At 55.7% G+C, this 13,696-nt stretch overlaps 2 protein-coding genes across 25 annotated transcripts in view; both read left to right on the top strand.

Annotated features, from left to right (window-relative positions):
• The window catches only part of CCDC57 (coiled-coil domain containing 57), a 116,133-nt gene that overhangs the window by 63,987 nt on the left and 38,450 nt on the right, over window positions 1-13,696 (top strand). For all 24 annotated transcript variants that reach the window (XR_013407510.1, XR_013407511.1, XR_013407513.1 and 21 more), the window contains 2 exons: window positions 319-519; window positions 6,499-6,712. Coding sequence is in view for 15 of the 24 variants with exons in the window: in XM_077973399.1 (XP_077829525.1) it covers window positions 319-519; window positions 6,499-6,712 (415 nt within the window). In the remaining 9 variants the exon portion in view is untranslated. The remainder of the gene's footprint in view (window positions 1-318; window positions 520-6,498; window positions 6,713-13,696) is intronic.
• LOC144336085 (uncharacterized) lies at window positions 6,968-10,771 on the top strand. The gene is made up of 5 exons (XM_077973414.1): window positions 6,968-7,287; window positions 7,331-7,435; window positions 7,828-8,139; window positions 8,306-9,693; window positions 10,021-10,771. The coding sequence occupies exons 1-4, from the start codon at window positions 7,115-7,117 to the stop codon at window positions 8,949-8,951; spliced, it is 1,236 nt and encodes a 411-aa protein (XP_077829540.1). The 5' UTR covers window positions 6,968-7,114; the 3' UTR covers window positions 8,952-9,693; window positions 10,021-10,771.

Here is a 13,696-nt window from a genome sequence, read left to right as displayed (position 1 = left end):
TCCCTGGAAGGAGGGCTCAGGAAGGGGTTTCAAGGCGCTCTGCCTCTGTCCATGCACGGATTCTCCCCACCAGCCTGGGAGTCCAGAGCAGGGTACCGGGAGCCACCGGGGCGGCCAGCTGGGTGGGGCAGGAGGAGCAGCGGCTGCGGTGGGGAGTGGAGGGCGGAGGGCAGTTGCATCCAGCTGGGGAGGAGGCCCTGGTCTCCGGCTCCCCTGCTCTTTCCCCGAACTCACAGCGCTTCCCGGCAGTGCCCCAGGGGCCTGCTCCAGCCCAGCCGCTGCCTTGACTCCTTACACTGCCTTCGAAATGGCTCCTAGGTGCTGCGGGAACCCCTGGAGCCGGCCGCTTTCCAGCGTGAGCTTCCCCGTGAGGTGGACCAGGTACACCTGGAGGTTTTGGAGCTGCGGAAACAGGTGACTGAGCTGGGGAAGCATCTCAGGATAGCCCACCACGAGGGAGCAGAGCCTTCAGTCCAGAAGCAGCCCCCAGCCTCGGACGCCGTGACCCTAGGGAGAGAGGTGGGTGCCCGCCAGCTCCTCCTGCCACCCGCCTGTCGGGGCTCCTGCCACAGAAACTGCCCTTGCCTGCGCTCTGCCAGCGTTGCTGCCTGTATGCCCTGGGAGCTCAGGTGGGACGAGAGCTGCAGTGAAGGCTGTGCCTGGAAGTGGGCCCTGCTCCACCCTTCTCCCCCTTCTTCCTCCCCCTTCTTCCTCCACCTTCTTCCTCCCCTTCTTCCTCCGCTTCTTCCTCCCCCTTCTTCCTCCCCCTTCTTCCTCCCGCTTCTTCCTCCCCTTCTTCCTCCCCCTTCTTCCTCCCCCTTCTTCCTCCCGCTTCTTCCTCCCCCTTCTTCCTCCCCCTTCTTCCTCCCCCTTCTTCCTCCCCCTTCTTCCTCCCCCTTCTTCCTCCGCTTGCCTCCTCTTTTCCTGGTCCTTCACCTTGACGCCCTGTTGGTGGGGGCAGGCCCGGGCCCATCCCAGTCCTCCCTTCAGCTAACAGCATCTTGTGTTGGAAACTCACACACTGAAGGTGGCTCATGTTTACTTTAATGCAGGGCCTTGATGGCCTGCTGAGGGGGCGTCTGCGTGCACAGTCCTGCCTGCCCCACGCCTAGCGGTGGGCCCTCCCTGCGTGGGGAGGGGGCCACATGGCCCTCACTGCTGCGTTCAGAGCCACGCAGCTGCTCCATGCCACGGCTCTCCTATCCTGGTCCTGGTCAGGGCCTTGGCCCCGAGGGAGTGACCCCCAACTCCATGGCTGGGTTTGAGCCACAGCTGTGAGCTGTGGAGATGACCCCAGGTCCTGATTCTGCAGCTTGGCAGAGCCGACCAGCAGGGCTCCTTTCTTCCTACCTAAGGCCAGAGGGAAAGGCTGTGAAGGACAGACTGCCAGCCTCCCTGACTTCGTACCCCAGACTGTTGGTAATTGGGATAACTGTAGCAACCTATGACCTGTGTGACCTATGAATCCACAGAAGGTTTCAGGGACGGTAGATGCTGTCTAGAAGGCACAAAGTGGAAGACAGCGTGGACCCCAGGGCACCATGCTTGGGGAGCAGGACCCCAGGGACTCGGACTGGAATAGAGTGGACTGAGGAAGATGGGGCCGTGGCTGTCTCAGGCTCCAGGACAGTGAGGAGCAGGCCAGAGCTGCCTTGGCATGGGATGGGCAAGACCATGAGGATGCCTTAGGGGGACGACAGAGCAGGTATGGGAAGGCGGAGGGAGCCTGAGGCCCCAGCAGGTGCCCAGCCAGTGTGCACAGGAAGGGCTGAGCTGGTTGGTAAGATACTGAGCTGCACCTGCCCTTGTACCTTTGGTACGGAGGTGCTGTCCTCAGGGGTCCCCAGCACCCTAGCCCTCCTGGGCTCCCAGTCCAGCCACTCCAGGGTGGCTCCTGCCCGGTGGGGGCTGTGGCCCCTGGACCAGCTAGCAGCACCGCGGGGGTAAGCATGTCTGCACCCCCACACGTGTCCCACCCACCTGAACGCCGTGTGTTCCCGGACACGGGTGGGCGCCTCCTTGGGCAGCAAGGGGCCCCAGGAGCTCTCACTGGCATCCCTTGCATAGTTTGCTATCTTCCCACTTGTTTAGAATGAAGGGGCAAGAATTTATACAAATAAACAGAATTTTTTCTTTTTCTTTTTTTTGAGACAGTCTCACACTGTTGCCCAGTCTGGAGTGCACTGGTGCTATCTTGGCTCACCGTAACCTCCTCCTCCCGGGTTCAAGCAATTCTCCTGCCTCAGCCCCCCAAGTAGCTGCGATTACAGGTGTACCACGGCCAGCCAATTTTTGTATTTTCAGTAGAGACAGGGTTTCACCATGTTGGCCAGGCTGGTCTCAAACTCCTGGTTTCAAGTGATCTGCCTGCCTCAGCCTCCCAAAGTGGTGGGATTACCGTGCCTGGCCCAAATAAGCAGAATTTTAAATTGAGGAATTAAATCCTGTGGCAGACAGAGTGGGAGCTGAAGCCACCTGCAGCCCAATCCCAGTTATTGGAGCTAAGGCACAGGCGGGGCAAACACTGCGGGCTCCGTGTCTATGTGCATGGAGGGGACAGTCAGGCTCCAGGCTCCTCCTGGGTCTGAGCATCCTGTGGCCGGGCTCTCCACCCAGGCGAGGCCCACCGCGGCTCTGTCCTCTGCCAAGCAATGATGTGGCTGAGCTCCTGGAGATGACGGCGGGCCCAGGTCGTTGCTGCTTGCAGCCGCGGGAAAGGAGCCCAGACGGAGAAGGGGGCGGGGCCCTCAGGTAGAGGATCAATGTGTCCGTTATGTTGGGTATAGAGAAGTGGGTAGAGCTGCGTGTGCATCTGATCCCAGCTCTGTCCTGAGAGGGCCCACAGCCTGGGCTCGGCCGCAGCAGATGCCAGTTCCACAGTTCCAGGCACTGGTTCCATGGTTGCTGCTGTGCTCACAGGAGCCGGGGCTCCAGCATGAAGGCAGGTTCGGAGGGCACGGGAACCAGCAGAAAGGGGCCCCCACTGACGAGATCTAGGCCAATAGGCAGTGATGGTGAAGACCATAATCCATTGACTCAACCAGGAAATAATGGGTCCAGGCTGATAGCAATGGACAGATCAGTCAGGGGAACGGGGCGCTCCTCCACACGAGAGTGCCAGCCAAGGAACGCGACAGGAATGGCACGCTGGGCGATCATAGATGGGTACTGAGCCAGAGGGATTCCCATCAGACGGACGCGAAGCAGCATCTCCCACGTGACTTATTTTCAAGGGTAATGCTGGCTTTCCAGTGGAGCAGCCTGTTGGACCCCAGCTGAGCCGAGTGATCAGAGCTCCCATCGCCTGTGCTGGGTGCACCTGCCTCTGGGCGGGCCACACTGAGACGGCACAGACTCACTCTCAGGGTCCCTGCCAAAGATGCAGAACCTGAGCTTAAGCATGAAGAAACCTCGGGCAGCCCAAACAGAGGGACTTCTGCACGCTTGGTGGGCGCCCAAACATGGAAGCTGGGGAGCCACCCAGTTAGGAGACCTGGGAGACCCCACGTAGAAACGCCAGGTGGGACCCCGGACCCCGCACACGAGAGACAGTGTAGAAACGCCACGTGGGACCGTCGTCCCCGCACACGAGAGACAGTGTAGAAACGCCACGTGGGACCGTCGTCCCCGCACACGAGAGACAGTGTAGAAACGCCACGTGGGACCCCGGACCCCACACAGGAGACACGGCGTCAGGGCGTTATCCGTAGAAACGCCACGTGGGACCGTCGTCCCCGCACACGAGAGACAGTGTAGAAACGCCACGTGGGGCCCTGGACCCTGCGCAGGAGACACGGCGTCAGGGCGCTATCCGGATGGCTGGTGACATTTGCACACGGGCGATGGACCAGGTCACACATTGTGTGCATCCACCCGAGTACCGCGGTGTGGCGCGCACGGCGTCTCCAGCCTACCTCCTGTCGTGCAGGAAGCCTGTGCGGGGCCGGTGAGGAAGCGCACAGGGGTCCAGGGAGTGTCCTCCAGCACCCCTGACAAAAGCCGGTCCCTTCCCCGGCCCCAGCCAAGGACCCAGGCCTGCAAAGCCGAGGCCAGGTGTGTGCAGAGCACGTGTTCCCGCTTCTCCCATGGCGGAGGGAGAGCCTGTGGACAACAGTGGGGCGCTCTGCTCCCAGGCAGGCCCCACTGGGCTGAGCCGCACAGCCTGGCTTTGCCCTTCCCTGACTGCACCACCCCCATCAACTGCCTCCAGTCCTTAAAACACAAAACTTCCCCCCAGGCACTGGCCGCCAGGGCTGAGTTGGAGGATGTGTTATGTCCCTGGGTCCACTGGGGGGCAGTGTTGGCCATGGCATTGGCGCCGGCTCTGCCGAGAGGCGTTGGAGTGACTGTGTGGGGTGGTGAGCACCGGCCCAGCCTGATGGAACCCACTGTACCAGCTCCAGGCCTCAGCCTCTGAGGAGGACTTCTCTGTCACTCACTCACACATGTCCTCAAGACGTGAAGACATTTCAGCAGACCAAAGTTTCCTTCTAGTTTCCTTCTAATTTCCTCCTAATTGTCCAGACACATGGAGACGTCTCCCCCTCACCAGGGGGTGCTGGGGCAGTCCCAGGCGTGGGGGCAGGTGGGTGGGCAGCCCCTGGAGCACACAGTGGTGAAGACGTTCCTAAATATGTCTCAGGCTGTAGAAATCTTGTTTTGTGGAAAGATTTTAGAGAATCATCAAAATAAACTTTTACCAAATAACATTTTACCAGAAACTGGATCCAAGAGAGGTAGAATCTTTCATTCCCTGCCCCCCAGGTTACTGTGTCAGAATCACCTGACTAGGACGTGGGCCCTGCAATCCGTGTCCTCCTTCCTGTGCCTGTGGGGTCAACAGCAAGAAGGCCCCTCAGTGCCCCTCAAGCCTGGCACCAGCCGCAAGGGCCTGGGGCAACATCGGGGCATCTTTGCGGGTAGAGGGGACTGCTTTTGAAGAGGGAATTGTCTCTTAAGTCTCTAAGTGTTTTGAGGTTTGCAAAATCTGTTTTCAGGATTGTTCTTTCCTCAGTTAAAGTAACAAAATAACCCAGTGTGTTCCTGTAGAGGACCCAGGGCTTTCGACCTGGACTTGGAGTCTCCCCTGCCTGGCTGCTGTCCCCCAGCAATGCGCCATCTGCAACCTGTTTCACCAGCACAAGACCTCCCTTCCTCCAGACCTGCCTTGGCCTCTCCTAGGCCCAAGAGCCCATTCCTGCCCATCCTCCCGGGGCCGCGAGTGAGCCTCTGCGCCACACTTGCCAAGGGTGCTCACGGAGCAGGCACAAGGCCCGCTCACTGGAGGAAGCGAGTCTGGACTCGGGCTCAGGCCTGTGGCGAGCCTCTGTGGGGGCTGCCCTGCACCTGGCCTCGGCTGGGGCCTGCGGCGCCAAAGAACTTTCTCTGTCCAAGAGGAAGGCAGACATCGCTCCCCTTTGCTGTGTCATCCCCGCGGCCCCGAAGCATCCCACATGAACCTGCGGCACATGCCCAGAGGCACTGCATACAGTGGATGCGCCCCAGGCCATCCGAAGAACAGCAGCACCCGGAAGGCAGCAGCACCTGCCAGCCCTGGAGAGGCATACCAGGAAGCTGGTGGGGACAGGGTGTGCTGGCCTGTTCCAGGGACTCAGAGCTCGTGTGGCCAGGACAAGGTGCAGCTTGGCTCCTCACAGGGGCCAGGAGCAGCACGGGAGAAGTAGGTCGTTGGCTTCCGTCTCACCAGGGCCTGGACACCACTGGTTTTTCCTGTGCCCCCATTTTTGGTCCAGGCATCCCTTTGTGTTGGGATTGCACTCTGTAGCACTGGCATGGTGTAGGCCGCAAGTCCGGGCTAGGCTGAGCAAGGACAACACAGTGATTCCCAGGGGTTCAAATCTAGGGTTGGCCCAGGCCTGGGGTGCTGAGGGGGAGCCCAGCCAGCTCCACTGCCCCCGTGTCAGCCTCTTCCTCTCCACGGCCTTTGTGCTCCCCCTGCGCCTGCTTCAGGAGGGAAGCCACAGCCAGCCTGCAGGGTGGTTGTGGGGTGTCCATCCGGCAGGTAGAGAAAGGAGGGACCCTGAGGCGTGGAGGAGGGCCAAGCCACGCCAGCGGGAGGTGTCCTCCTGGGTCCTGGGCACTGCTAGAGGCCACAGCCTTCTCTCTGCTCTCCCTGGGGAGCTGCTGTGCTGGTTGGATGTCCTGAGATTCTCACTGTGTTCACTTGAAAGACACAAAGGTATATGTGACCAGAAGGCAGGGATGGCAGGGAGGAGGCAGAGGGCTGTGAGGGCCCGGGGGCCACCCTGGCCTGGGAGATCTGTGGGCCTTTATTCTGTTTGTGGAAGAGAAGGAACCCACTGAAGCATTGGGAGCAGCGACCCTTTTTGTCTTTCTTTTGGAAGGACGTCACCCAGTGGTGGCACCCAGCAGTGCCCACCCTGGGAGAGCAGGTGAAGAGGCTCCGTGGGCAGGCACCCCGGCATCCTCCCATGAGGGCAGCCTCGCAGGGGTGTCTACCTGTGAGTTCTGTTACAGGGCCTCGCCAAGGGAGAGCCTGTGGAGGCCGAGGACCAGGGGGAGCTTTTCCTGCACCTCCGGCCGGTGGCACGCGCCCCCCAGACCTTATCTATGCACCAACTCCAGAGGAAGCTGAAGGAGGCAGCCAGAAAAATCCTCAGCCTCTGCCTGGAGAAGGAGCAGCTCATCGAGATGGGGAACAGGCTCCGTGCGGAGCTGGGCAGGCCTGAAGGTGAGTCTGGGAAGTGGAGGCCGTGGCCTGGGTGCAGGCCAGGTTCTGGGTGTGTGCCTGGGGTCAGTGGGAGGGCTCTGGCCGCAGCCTTCTCAGGAAGGCCCGAAGGCATGCAGAAGCCCCTCTTGTGAGTGGGGCCTGGTTGGAGGCCACTGCACAGAGCAGGACCTCATCTCAGCTGTGGACGCTCTGGGAACCCACTTTGCAGGCACCATTGTGAGAACAACGCCACAGTTTAGCAAAGCAGCTGGCATTTCTGTGCGGCTCTGTGGCAATCAGCAAAGATGGCCACAGACTTCTCCAGATAAAGGCAGCAGTCTCCTGACTGAGGTGGAGGCTGGGCCTGTTGGACACAGACACACCCGGGCTGACTTCCTAAGAAAGGCAAGGGACACTGGCTTTATGACTGAGTGTTTCAGTGAGTCATTCATCTGTTCCTCCATGCATCCACCCACCTACCTATCCATCCATCCAACCACCCATCCTTCTACCCATCCATTCACCCATTCACCCATCCATCCATCCATCCATCTACCCACCTACCCATCCATTCATCCACCCACTCATCCATCCACCATCGACCCACCCATCCATCTACCCACCTGTATATTCATCCATCCATCCATCCATCCATCCATCCATCCATCCATCCAACCACTTATCCCACCCACCTATCCATCTACCCATCCATCCATCTACCCACCCACCCATCCATCCATCTACCCACCCATCCATCCGTCTACCATCCATCCACCCACCCATCCATCCATCCATCTACCCACCCATCCATCCGTCTACCATCCATCCACCCACCCATCCATCCATCCATCTACCTACCCATCTACCCACCCACCCATCCATCCATCTACCATCCACCCACCCATCCGTCCACCCACCTATCTATTCATCCATCTACCCATCCATCCATCCAACCACTTATCCCACCGACCAATTCATCTACCCATCCATCCATCTACCCACCCACCCATCCATCTATCTACCCACCCATCCATCCATCTACCATCCATCCACCCACCCATCCATCCATCCATCTACCCATCTACCCACCCACCCATCCATCCATCTACCATCCGTCCACCCACCTATCTGTTCATCCACCCATCCATCCATCTACCCACCCATCCATCCATCTACCATCCATTCACCCACCCATCCATCCATCCATCTACCTACCCATCTACCCACCCACCCATCCATCCATCTACCATCCACCCACCCATCCGTCCACCCACCTATCTATTCATCCATCCATCCATCCATCCACCCATCCACCCACCCATCTACCTACCCATCTACCCACCCACCCATCCATCCATCTACCTATCTATTCATCCATCCATCCATCCATCCATCCATCCATCTACCCACCCACCCATCCATCTATCTACCCACCCATCCATCCATCTACCATCCATCCACCCACCCATCCATCCATCCATCTACCCATCTACCCACCCACCCATCCATCCATCTACCATCCGTCCACCCACCTATCTGTTCATCCATCCACCCATCCATCTATCTACCCACCCATCCATCCGTCTACCATCCATTCACCCACCCATCCATCCATCCATCTACCTACCCATCTACCCACCCACCCATCCATCCATCTACCATCCACCCACCCATCCGTCCACCCACCTATCTATTCATCCATCCATCCATCCATCCATCTACCTACCCATCTACCCACCCACCCATCCATCCATCTACCTATCTATTCATCCATCCATCCATCCATCCATCCATCCATCCAACCATCCAACCACTTATCCCACCCAGCCATCCATCTACCCACCCACCCATCCATCCATCTACCATCCATCAACCCACCCATTCATCCATTCACCCACCCACCCATCCATGTATCAATCCACCCATCCATCTGCCCACCCACCCAACCATCCATCTATTTACCCATCCACCCACCCATTCATCTATTCACCCACTCACCCATCCATCCATCCATCTACCCACCCACCCATCCATCCATCCATCTACCATCCATCCACCCATCCATCCACCCACATATCCATCCATCCATCCACCCATCCATGTGTCCATCCACTCATCCATCCACCCACCCACCCAACCATGCATCCATCTACCCATCCACCCACCCATTTATCCATCCACCCACCCACCCATCCATCTATCCATCCACGCACCCACCCATCCATCCATTCGTACACCCACCCACCCATCCATCTATTAACATATCCATCCATCCATCCACCCACCCACCCATCCATGTGTCCATCCACTCATCCATCCACCCACCCACCCAACCATGCATCCATCTACCCATCCACCCACCCATTCATCCATTCACCCACCCACCCAACCATGCATCCATCTACCCATCCACCCACCCATTCATCCATTCACCCACCCACCCATCCATCCATCCATCCACCTACCCACACACTCACCCATCCATCCATCCATCCACCTACCCACACACTCACCTATCCATCCATCCATCCATCCATCCATCCATCCATCCATCCATCCATCCATCCATCCATGCATCCATCCATCCATGCATCCATCCATCCATCTATCCATCCAACCACTTATCCCACTTATCTATCCATCCATTCACCCACCCATCCACCCATCCATCTATTCTCTCCACCCATGCATCCAATTATCCACTCACTCATCCACCAACCCACCCATCCATCTATCCATCCACCCATCCACCCACCCACCCATTCATCCATCCATTCATCTATCCGTGCATCCACCCATCCATTCATCCATCTATCCATTCATCCATCCATCCATCCATCCATCTACCCATTCTCCCACATATCCATCCATTTATCCAACCACTTATCCCACCCACCTATCCATCCTTTCACTTACCCATCCACCCAATCATCCAGTCATTCATCCACCTACCTACCCATTCATAAATCCATCCACCCATCCAGTAGAGGAGCCCCTGCTGAGTGCCAGATACTTTCTTTTTTTTTTTTTTTTTTTTTTTTTTTGAGACGGAGTCTTGCTCTGTTGCCCAGGCTGGACTGCAGTGGCCGGATCTCAGCTCACTGCAAGCTCCGCCTCCCGGGTTTACGCCATTCTCCTGCCTCAGCCTCCCGAGCAGCTGGGACTACAGGCGCCCGCCACCTCGCCCGGCTAGATTTTTGTATTTTTTAGTAGAGACGGGGTTTCACCGTGTTAGCCAGGATGGTCTCGATCTCCTGACCTCGTGATCCGCCCGTCTCGGCCTCCCAAAGTGCTGGGATTACAGGCTTGAGCCACCGCGCCCGGCCGAGTGCCAGATACTTTCTGCCTTCTTCAGTTCCTGTGTCGCCAGGCCCAAATCTGGCTAAAGAGATGTCTCCTCGTTTGGGTGTGGTGGCTCATGCCTGTAATCCCAGCACTCCCTGAGGCAAGACTGTGTGTGTGTGTGCACATGCATTTGTATGTGAGACTGTATGTGTGCACACGCGTTTGTGTGCAAGACTGTGCATGTGCATTTGTATGTGTGTGTGTGCACATGCGTTTGTATGTGAGACTGTGTGCACACGCGTTTGTGAGACTGTGTGCACACATGTTTGTAAGACTATGCGCACGTGCGTTTGTATGCGAGACTGTGTGCACACACACATTTGTATGTTAGACCGTGTGTGCATGCACGCACACATCCACAGGGAGGACTCAGTAGAAGTTTGTCAATTTCTCGGCAATTTAGAGAAGAAAGTAGAGTGAGAAGAGAAGAATGGGGACTTTTGGTTTGGCTTTGATTATACCTAACATACTCCATTTGTTTCTTTTTGGGAAGACCGTCCTTCCCACCTAAACACTGAGTTCTTAGCTGGGCATGGTGTCGTGTGCCTGAAGTTCCAGCTACTTGGGAGACTGAGGTGGAAGGATTACTTGAGCACAGAAGGTCGGGGCTGCAGTGGGTATGATCCTGCCTGTGAAGAATCACTGCACTCCAGCCTGGGCAACACAGGAGATCCAGTCTCTAAAAACATTTTTAAAAATTGAAAAGATCAGTCCTGATTGCAAAGGTTTAGGCAAGACTGGTCTATCTGCATTTTTTTCCTAAGATCACTAATCTGGTTCACAATGATGTGGCTGCAGTCGTTAAGTAGTACAGAATGGCCAGCTGTGACAAACATATCATCATTACTCAACATGTGACAGCCGCCCAGCCAGGGGGCTTAGCAGGACCTGCTCTGCCTGCGGCTGTTTCTAGATGCTTCTCTAGTCCACTTCACAACAGTTACTCTGCCCCAGCACCGGTGGCCCAGGGGTCACCTGCAGCTGCCTCAGTGCATGTCCTCACCTGTCCACCTCTGGGAAGGGGCCCCATCCTGCAGGGAGCAAGCTGACGGTCACTTCACTGGCTCTCAGCTGCTTTCAGGCATACAGCCTGTCTCGCGCTGCCGGTGCCCATATACATGGCTGTGGGGGGGTGCTGGGGCGTCCCCTGTGCTCTGGTGACACTGGTTCCTGCCAATACCCATTCAGACTGTGGAGCCAACTCCAGCAGGTGACGTGGTGGGGCCCCTCCGAGACCAGGAGCTTCACCTGCCTGCTGCAGGGTTCAGGCCAAGACCAGGACAGGGAGTGAGAACAGCCCCACTCAGGGGCCTGCAGGGGGAAGCAGGAGGCAGGTGCTGTGGGACCCTGACTGCAGGCCCCTCCGCCCACAGAGTGGGCAGTGCCTGGAGCTCACCCTCCCTCTGCGCCTTCCAGAAATCAGCCGCACATGGCATTTCCTTGATCCTGTAGAAAGCTGGGATTCCTTAAAATGTTGTTTCTAGCAAACTTCTTCATGATACCTAACTCTTTTTTTGAGACAGAGTCTTGCTCTGTTGCCCAGGCTGGAGTACAGTGGTGTGATCTCGGCTCACTGCAACCTCCACCTGCCGGGTTCCAGCGATTCTGTTGCCTCAGCCTCCCAAGTAGCTGGGATTACAGGCGTGTGCCACCACACCCAGCTAGTTGTTTTTTTTTTTTTAATAGAAACAGAGTTTCACCACGTTGGCCAGGCTGGTCTCCTACTCCTGACCTCAAGTGATCTGCCCACCTCAGCCTCCCAAAGTGCTGGGATTACAGGTCTGAGCTACCACCTGATCACCTGAGGTCAAGAGTTTGAGACCAGCTTGGCCAACATGGTGAAACCCAGTCTCTACTAAAAATACAAAAAAAAAAAAATTAACCAAGTGTGGAGGCATGCGCCTGTAATCCCAGCTACTTGGCTGGCTGAGGCAGGAGAATCTCTTGAACCTGGGAGGTAGAGGTTGCTGTGAGCCAAGATCAAGCCACTGCACTCCAGCCTGGGCAACAGAGCAAGACTCTGTCTCAAAAAAAAGGAGAGAAAGAAAATTTATTTGGAGGGCCAATCTAAATAGGTAAAAGGATTTCCTGTTTTCAATTTGTACTTTAATTTTCTGTGTATCTAGGGGCCTCACTGTGGGGCCGCTTGTATCTTATCGTCATGTCATTTTCCTGCTGAGTCTCTGATGCATCTGGAAATGATCTAGTGAAAAAGAACAAATTAGGAATCTCACTTTGTTGTTTCCCAATAGTTGGCAGCTGACTCAATACTATTTATTAGGCATATGTGCATAAATAGTAAAGTATCTATTTTCATTTAATTTATTAAATGACATATACATATTTAAAATCTTATAACAATATGTTAATTTGGAAGTAATAACTTTTGCTCACATTTTATGAAATAGTTGGTTGAAGCTCTTCCCGGGTCTGCTCCTTGACCTCAGTTCCCTGTTACCGCAATGGGCTCTTCCAGGAGCCTGGGGAGCAGTTGATCGGACACAAGGCTTTCTACTCAGACTCAGATACAAGGCAGCCCCATCTTTTCTAGGAAAGAGAAAAGGGAAATGGACTTTTATTCAGGGATCTCTGCCCTTTGCTTTGTCAGTTCCTCCAGCAAGAGTCTGTGGGGAGTACACGTTATGTATCTGCAGATGACTTTCTAGGATGATGCTTTAGCCGGAAATAGAATTTTCTGTATGTTGACATTTTTCTACAACTTTTTTTTTGTTTTTAAAGGGATGGGGTCTCACTGTGACACCCAGGCTGGCATGGTGGTGCCATCATAGCTCACCGTAGTGCCTTAGCCTCCCAAGTAGCTGGGACTACAGATGCATGCCACCATGCCCAGCTCAACTTCTTTTGAAGATAATATTCTTGTGTCTTCAGAGAGGTCAGCCATCAGTCTGATCTCAGTTCCTTTGGGGAAGCAGTTTTGTTTTTTTTTGTTTGTTTGTTTGTTTGTTTGTTTGTTTTTTTTTTGAGACAGAGTCTCGCTCTGTCGCCCAGGCTGGAGTGCTGTGGCCGGATCTCAGCTCACTGCAAGCTCCGCCTCCCGGGTTCGGGCCATTCTCCTGTCTCAGCCTCCTGAGTAGCTGGGACTACAGGCGCCCGCCACCTCGCCAGGCTAGTTTTTTGTATTTTTTTAGTAGAGACGGGGTTTCACCGTGTTAGCCAGGATGGTCTCGATCTCCTGACCTTGTGATCCACCCGTCTCGGCCTCCCAAAGTGCTGGGATTACAGGCTTGAGCCACCGCGCCCGGCTGTTTTGTTTTGTTTTGTTTTTGAGATGGAGTCTTGCTGTCTGTTGCCTAGGCTGGAGTGTAGTGACATGATCATGACTCAATGCAACCTCCACCTCCCGGGTTCAGCCTAGCTAATTTTTTTTTTTTTTTGTATTTTTAGTAGAGACAGGGTTTTGCCATGTTGGCCAGGCTGGTTTTGAACTCCTGAGCTCAAGCGATCCACCCATGTTGGCCTCCCGAAGTGCTGGGATTACAGGAGTGGGCCACTGCCCCTGGCCTGGGGAAGCTGTTTTTAGACTTTTCTCCCAATCTGCTAAGTGCTCCTGTTTTACCATTGTTGTGTCTAAGTGTGGATTTGTTTCCCTGAATCCTGCTCAGGAATCAGTATGTTTTTTAAATTTCAGGACCAAATTTT

The sequence above is a fragment of the Macaca mulatta genome, chromosome 16 (assembly GCF_049350105.2).
Source record: "Macaca mulatta isolate MMU2019108-1 chromosome 16, T2T-MMU8v2.0, whole genome shotgun sequence".
NCBI classification, from domain to species: Eukaryota; Metazoa; Chordata; class Mammalia; order Primates; family Cercopithecidae; genus Macaca; species Macaca mulatta.
Note: the sequence above shows the minus strand (reverse complement) of the source record. Positions and strands in the feature narration are given on the sequence as shown.